Raw genomic sequence first — 7,394 nt, 5'->3', positions numbered from 1 at the left:
GAACAGGATGGAGCTACTTCTGATCTAAAATTATCTAAACGATATGCCTGGGAGCAAATCTCAATAGCATTCCATCTAAGGAAAGCATCGCGATTTTATAACTATGACTTTTGGGAAGACCAAACGGAATACCCCAGCTGAAATGAGAAAAATCTGTATTAAGGAATTTTAGCTCCACCCAGGACAATTATCCCCTTCCTTCCGTAACTGTCAATTTCCTCCCCAATCCCAAGAGCGCCTCTGCCCAGTTCCGCAGTCTCTGCTCCAAGTCTGTTTTTGATGATGCCCTTAGAAGAAGTAGCGGCAAGCGGCGGAGTTAGGGGTTAAGTTCGTAACAGTCTTCTTCTCCCGACCTGGCAGATGAGGACAGTGCCCCTCAGAAGCCTCTTTGCCCGCCCTACTGGACGACGCAGAAGTGAAAGTCCAACAGGGTGGAGCAATCTTTTAGGGAGCGCCTGTACCCTTCCTCCTGTTCCTCTCTGATTGGCCAGCGTGAGTCACGGACGCCCAATCGAACGGCAGCGTCCGTCGTGCCGCTCGGCGACGGCGCCGCGCATGCCCACTCAGGGACCCACTCCCCGCCCCAGCCCTCTGGAGCGCTGGCGAAGGGCACCGGCGGGGAGGCGGCTGTGGTTGCCGGACCTGGCAGTACAGAGCTAAGGTCGCAGGTCCGCGCTGGGACACGGATGGTCCCAGGGGGAGGGCAACAGGAAAAACAAGCACTGACACAACCGCCCCATTTCCCCATATTCCCTAAGAGCAGGTTTTCTTGGGCTGACCAGTCATTTTCACTGTGGTGTCCGACTTGGGCAACTCGATCTGCCCTTGGGGACTCAAGGCTGAGCTGCATTTTTTCTTTGCGTCCCGGCGGACCAAAAGGCGGGGGGAAGGGAACGAGTCTTTATAAAAAAGTAAACTTTAGTGCAGAATGGGCTGGGGACACCTCGAGTTTGGCTTCCCGCAACGCGACCTTTTTAGCGCCGTCCTGGACGCGCTCCCTCGCAGCCAACCCATCAGTATCCTCAGGCCTTATCCTGCCCTCTCTGAGGTGGCCGCCTGTCGGCGCTGCAAACGCCACACTTTTGCTCTACGAAGAACCTCCTCACGACTTTCCAAGGTGTGCAACTCAGAAAAGTGCCCCCCCAAATAAGTAAAAACCTTCGGGGAAGAGGCAAAGTCTCTGAGCTATCCTGACCTCAGCCGCCAGTCCGTGTTTGGTGGATCAGGTCCTGGAGCTCGGCAGTCTGGAAGCACCACACCAGGCCGGCCCCTACGGCCGCTCCGAAAACGCGGCGAGCGGAACCCGCACGCGGAAGCGCCGGCCGCACTGAGCATGCTCAGTTGTAGAGCCGACCAGAGGAGTTTTTTTTCTTTTCTTTTCTTTCTTTTTTTTTGGGGGGGGGGTCTCAAGTAGGAGGCCTCCCCACCACCCCCACCCCAACCCCCCACCACCCCCGGCTTAAGCAGCTACCATGGCCCAGGTGGCCAACGCGGCGTTGTCCCAGGCGGGTTGGTAAGTGGCGAGTCCCGCCGGCTGCCGGGCCGCGGGCGCGGGCCGGGGCCCCAAGGAGGTTGGGTTGGGGGCGGCGGGGTGCGTGTCGGGGTAGGCGGAGGCTGCTGTCCGCCCCTGGCCTCTCCCCGGGCCCTCCGGGCCGGCTCCGCCCCCGGCGCCACGCGAGCCCAGCGAGTCCCCCTATGTCCCCTCGAGGCGGCGGCGGCAGCGGCCTGGGCCTCGGGCGGCGGGCGGCGGGCCTGGGGAGAGGCCGGGGGCCGCGAGCCAGGCAGGTGGCGGCCCCGACCCCGGCCGAGCGGAGCGCCGGGGAGGACCTGCAGCGCTTTCCACGCTGCCGCTCCAGGGAGGGGGTGTTTCTGCGGCGGGACAAGGGGAGGCGAGGGCTGGGAACGAAGTGCGGTGCAGAGGGACCAACGCGGCGGAGCCCGCGGGCCCATAGGAAGTTGAGGGCAGAGCGGAGCACAGCCTGCGCTGCGGTCGGAGCCGCCTCTTCTTGCCCCTTATTTCAAAGTATAGTGTGGACCAGTGTGAAGCTGCCCTCCGAGTCACACACACAACTTCTGGAGCTAAGAATGACCGCATTGTCAACTCGTGGGGGTGCTCGGTAGAACTTTTCTTGAAAGGATGATGTTCTGAATTTAAGAGGCTTTTCGTGTCAAGATTTTCAGGATTTGAAAACAATACAAAATTTTGTGAAATTAGGCAGTTTCTGGAATTGCGGCCATTACGGTTGTAATCATCCCGTTTAATTCAGTAACGCTTTTCCCAGACTTGCACAGGCACAAGGTACAAGGGTAGGAACGGGGATGAAAAAGATTTGCCTTGGCTCTCTGCAATTACTGCTTTGGAAGAAAGAGTGAGGCATTAAAAGACCTAAAAAAACCAGGGGGAATAGTGGTAAACCGTATGTACAGAGGAACAGATGAGTGCACTGTGGAATGGGAGGGAGGGTTAATTTCCTGAAGTGGACTTGGGAAGATGGTAAGGAAAAGGCTTTCTAGCACAGAGCTGCTAGAGATGAGACAGGGAAGCGCTTATTGTTTTGCAGAACCTACACAAGATCTATATGGTTCGTGAAAGATGTGGATTTGATTTTGTGAATAAAGTTTTTGATCAGTGGAGGGATATAATCACAACTGTGTTTTGAAGAAGCCCCTCCTGGTTTTAAAGGTACTTGTGTTGTTAAACACCCCATTTTACAGGTGAGGAGACTGAGGCAAAGAGGTGTTAAGTAACTTTCCCGAAGTGACATGGCTAGAAAGTGGTGGAGTTCAATATTGAGCACAGAGATCCTGGCTCTGGTCCTGGTTCCTTTAATTCTTATGCGTTATTGTTCCTATAGTTTTTTTTCACAGAACAGCATTGGCGTGAAAGATTGTAGAGTTAAAAACTCACTGTCTTCAGTTTTGTTTTTGTTAAATAGGAATCTCTTCTTTTTTTTTTTTTTTTTTTACTCACAGGGGTGTCCTGAATTATCTTGGGTCTCTCTTTCATTTGCCTTTCTCCCCATTTATCATTAGATTGTGCGTTGATCCTTCACACTAGTAATATTTTCATTTACAAACTCAGTATTTTACCACTCTCCAACATGACCCCGCCTCCTCTGGAAAGATTAGTCTCATTTTTTAGGTCCCGAACACATGCTGACTTTTTCTATGGCCTCTTATGCTCTTCCAGGGCAGGGAACTGAGTCTTATTTTTCTCCTTATCTGGATTGTCAAGAAGTGCACCAGATTGTAGGTTCTTTGTAAAGTCTAATACAGTTGACCTTGGAATGCCCCTGCCAGTCAGAATTCTCTGGACAGGGCCTCTGCAGAAGCTTAGGCAGAGTCCCACCCTGCTTTGTTATATTGTTGAAATCTTCAGCAATGTTATATTGTAGCATTTGCTACTTTGTATTGCAACTTATCTGTTTATGTTTCTCCCACCTGTCTGTGCTGCTTCTGTGTGGCAGTAACTCATAAAGGCAGTAGTAATCTGTGGGGCTAATAAGACTATCTTTCTAGGAATTGTGAGTTTCATGTAATTCCTGCTAGGTCTTGAACAGACTAGGCATGAGGATCTCCTAGGCTTTCAGGTGGCTTTGACTAACTCTTTAATTAGGGACTTACTATGTTAAAATTTAGAATCACAAAGGTTTAAAGGCAGAAAAGAGCACTGGAAGGAAAATTTCTGACTGAAGGGCTTTCACTAGCTCATTTTAGTTCTTATATCCTGAGTTTGCTCTTACACTTGGGGTTCTCTGTTACTGTCACTGACAAACCATTTTTCTTAGTATTCAACTCTATGTGCTTAGTTACTTGTAGAAGCTAAAAAGAAATAGATGCTAAACATGGAAACACTATTGTTAAATCTGTTCTACAGGCTTTACCTAAAATAGCAGATTAGGGAAATATTTAGTGCCGAAAAGTTTACAATTCTTAAAATACGATCTTCAGGGGGGTACAGAAGATCTATGTAGACCAATCTGTTCAAGTTTACATTATTTTTAAGTGCAGTTTTTTTCCTTCTTAAGGTTTTAATCTTCATTAGAACCGCTGTAAAAATCAATATTTTAAAATATAGCTTCAAAAGTAGCTACCTGGCAGACTTAAAATAATTTTTTTCTTCAGTGGCCAGTAGCACACAAACGATTTGCTGATTTGAACTTAAATGTTTCAGGGTTTTCTACAGTATAGTGATTATGTTTAAATAATGCACTAAATGGTACCTTGTAAGGCTTAATTATATGAATGGAATCACTTCATGGGGAAAAGAAATCTGACTCTGAATTTATCTAGATAACAGTATTACTCGCTCTGCATTTTTGTTTTCTCTCTTCTGAGATTCATTCTCCTTTGGGATGATATCCTTGATCACTCTGAGTGGAAATACAAAATTCTACTCGTGGGAGAAAGATTTAAAAGGTTGATCTCTGGACATTTTGAATTTTTCTCTTCCATCTTCATCCTTTGTTTGTTTGTTTTTAACAGAAACATGTCACGAGGTACCTAATCAGTTGTCTTTTGTTTTTGAAAAGTTATCTTCTGGCTGGGCATGATGGTGGCTCATGCCTGTAATCCCAGCACTTTGGGAGGCTAAGGCGGGTGGGCAGGAGTTGGAGACCTGCCTGGCAAAAATGGTGAAACCCCATTTCTACTAAAAATACAAAAAAATTAGCCAGGCGTGGTGGCAGTCTCCTGTAATCCCAGGTACTTCGTGAGGCTGAGGCAGGAGAATCGCTTGAACCCAGGAGGCGGAAGTTGCAGTGAGTCAAGATCGCACCCTTGCACTCCAGCCTGGGCAACAGAGCAAGACTCTGTCTCAAAAAAAAAAAAAAAAAAAAAAAAAAAAAAGTATCTTCCGTGGAATTAGTGTTGCATAGCTTTAACTCTCTCTTTGTGCATATGAGAAAACTGAAGCACAGAGTTTTCAATAATTTGCTCAGTTATAAATGGCAGAACCAAGAATAGAGCCCAGATGTCTAGAGTAAAGATTCAGTACTCATTTCCACCAAAAATTAACAGAAGTGACCGCATCTAATTTGAATTATTGATCAAAAGTGACACATTTTAAAATTGAAAATTGGGTTGAAGCATTTTGTAGTGTGTAAATTTACTTTCCTAGTCCAGGAAAGATAAAGGGCCTATTCTGAGGGGTGATCCTGTTAGAATCAAACAAATGTTTGCCTTGCAGTGAATCAACTAATTGCGTACTAGGCTTATCTGAAAATCTGGTACATTCTGTATTTTTTGAGGTTTAAGAATACAGTTGGCCCTCCATATCTGTGGGTTCTGCATCCTTGGATTCAACCAGTCACAGATCTAAAATATTTGGAAAAATAAAAAAAAAAAAAACAACAACAAAAATAATATGAATAAAAAATAAAATATAACTTTACATAACATTTACACTGTATTAGGTATTTTAAGTAGTCTAGAGATGATTTCAGGTATACAGGAGAACATGTGTAGGTTGTATGCAAATACTGTACTACACTATTTTGTGTCAGGGACTTGAGCATCAGTAGACTTCGTTAATCTGTGGGGGCCCTGGGACCAATCCCTTATGGATACTGGGGGATGACTATATCTGAAAAAGTGGGACACTATATTGTGTGTCTTTGCTTCTTTTACCCAGTAGTTTGAGTTGAAGACCCTTTAAGGTAGCATATGAAATAGCATTTCCATTTTGTTCTGAAAGAACATGTAGTCTTAGGAAGCCCAGGTTTCTGACACCCGGTGATTAGCCATGGAGTACTCCAGGTTTTGTTTTGTTTGTTTGTTTTGAGGGCAGAGATGGGATGGAGAGGATAAACAAAGGTCTCCTTTTAACCTCTTTGGGGTTATTTCCATTTGATTATTGGTGCTATCACCATGCTGACATCCTCTGGCCCAAGTGCATACATAACTCCTTTCCCTTCGTTTCACCTTTAAACAACTAAGAAAGGCTACAGTTTATTAAGGTCTTTATCAAAATGTAGAACTAGAAAACAACCATGAGACAAATAGAAAAAATAAGAAGCATGATGACAGTACAGGTTATAAAGTGATTATTGTGCTCTTGTATTCAAGGACCCACTCTATTCCACATTACTTTGAAGATAGCTACTACAAAGAGGTGGAACAACTTCAGGATATTTTGCTGGAATTTCTAATTCCTAGTTTTTGACCTGTCCACAGATGAAGGGCTTCTTTTCATATTCCATTACATAGAGGCTTCTTCTTAGACACATTAATGACCATGACTAAGAAACTCAGATTCCCAGCCTGCAGCCACTGCTGTGCCTTTGTTCGGTTCTAGTTTTCTTAGAGACACACCTTTTTTCCAGGAGATTACTGGTGAATGATCTCACTCTTCAGATGAGAAACATTGTGTAGCAGCATCAGTACAACCTCTGCAGTAGCAGCAATATAATTATACCTTCTTATACTAGTGGTAATAGACATAAAATATGAGTTTATGCATATAATAAGAGGGTATTAGAAGTTTTGCTCCCTCACTATTCCAATACATCTCTTAGAAATAGGTAAATATTTGTAGAGAATATTGGTCGTTCTTTATAAGGTTTAATATTAAGTGCAGGGTTTTTAAAATCTAGAATTATGATATACCTTTAATTATCATACTTCATGGCCTTTAAAGTATGTCATATGTATAAGACTAGGCAGATGTAAATAGCTTGGTATACTCTTTTGGAAAGGATTTGAATCATTAAAACATTCTTTTAGATGCTGAAGAACATTAGAGGAAACCAATTGCTTTTTTTTTTTTCTTGAGACAGAGTTTCACTCTTGTTGCCCAGGCTAGAATACAATGGCGCGATCTTGGCTCATTGCACCCTCCACTTCCCAGGTTCCAGCAATTCTCCTGCTTCAGCCTCCCAAGTAGGTAGGATTATAGGCATGTGCCACCACACCTGGCTAACCAATTGCTTTTTAATCAGATTTTAGTGGAGCTTGTTGGAGACATCCTTCTATTTTGAAATATTTTCTATTTCTTTAATGAACATTTGTAACTATCTCTTTGGCTTATATTGTTTGTGAAATTAAAATGTTCAAAGGTAATAAGCCTTGTTGACTTTCTGTCTCAAAATATGTTACACATTGCTTTACAGCTTCTACTGATACCGTAAACTGTGAAAAATGACTGGATATTCTGTTAAATTGTGCAAGTGTTCAGGTTTCAAGGTGCTGTTTGCAGTGATTTTTTTTTTTTGGTAACTAACCTATAAATCTAGTTTCAACTGCTTGTAGACTTGACTGCCTTAAGCATAAAGGGGGTATAAAAAGAAACTTGCTACCTCAGCAGGTTGAAAATAATTTTCTCCTTTCATACAGCAGCATTTGCTAAATCAACTAAAAATTGCATAGTAACATTTTAAGAACCATAAAAATATGAC

General features: G+C 44.2%; 1 protein-coding gene across 2 annotated transcripts in view; it reads left to right on the top strand.

Annotated features, from left to right (window-relative positions):
• Positions 1 to 1,363: 1,363 nt before the first annotated feature.
• The window catches only part of TDRD3 (tudor domain containing 3), a 189,963-nt gene continuing 183,932 nt past the window's right edge, over positions 1,364 to 7,394 (top strand). Inside the window, exon 1 of one of the 2 annotated variants that reach the window (XM_023196216.2) lies at positions 1,364 to 1,513. In XM_023196216.2, the coding sequence (XP_023051984.1) occupies positions 1,473 to 1,513 (41 nt within the window). In that variant the 5' untranslated portion in view covers positions 1,364 to 1,472. The remainder of the gene's footprint in view (positions 1,514 to 7,394) is intronic. The other variant, XM_023196217.2, reaches the window with a different exon arrangement.

The sequence above is a fragment of the Piliocolobus tephrosceles genome, chromosome X (assembly GCF_002776525.5).
Source record: "Piliocolobus tephrosceles isolate RC106 chromosome X, ASM277652v3, whole genome shotgun sequence".
NCBI classification, from domain to species: domain Eukaryota; kingdom Metazoa; phylum Chordata; class Mammalia; order Primates; family Cercopithecidae; genus Piliocolobus; species Piliocolobus tephrosceles.
The sequence above is the reverse complement of the archived record's forward strand: the minus strand, read 5'-3'. Positions and strand labels throughout refer to the sequence as shown.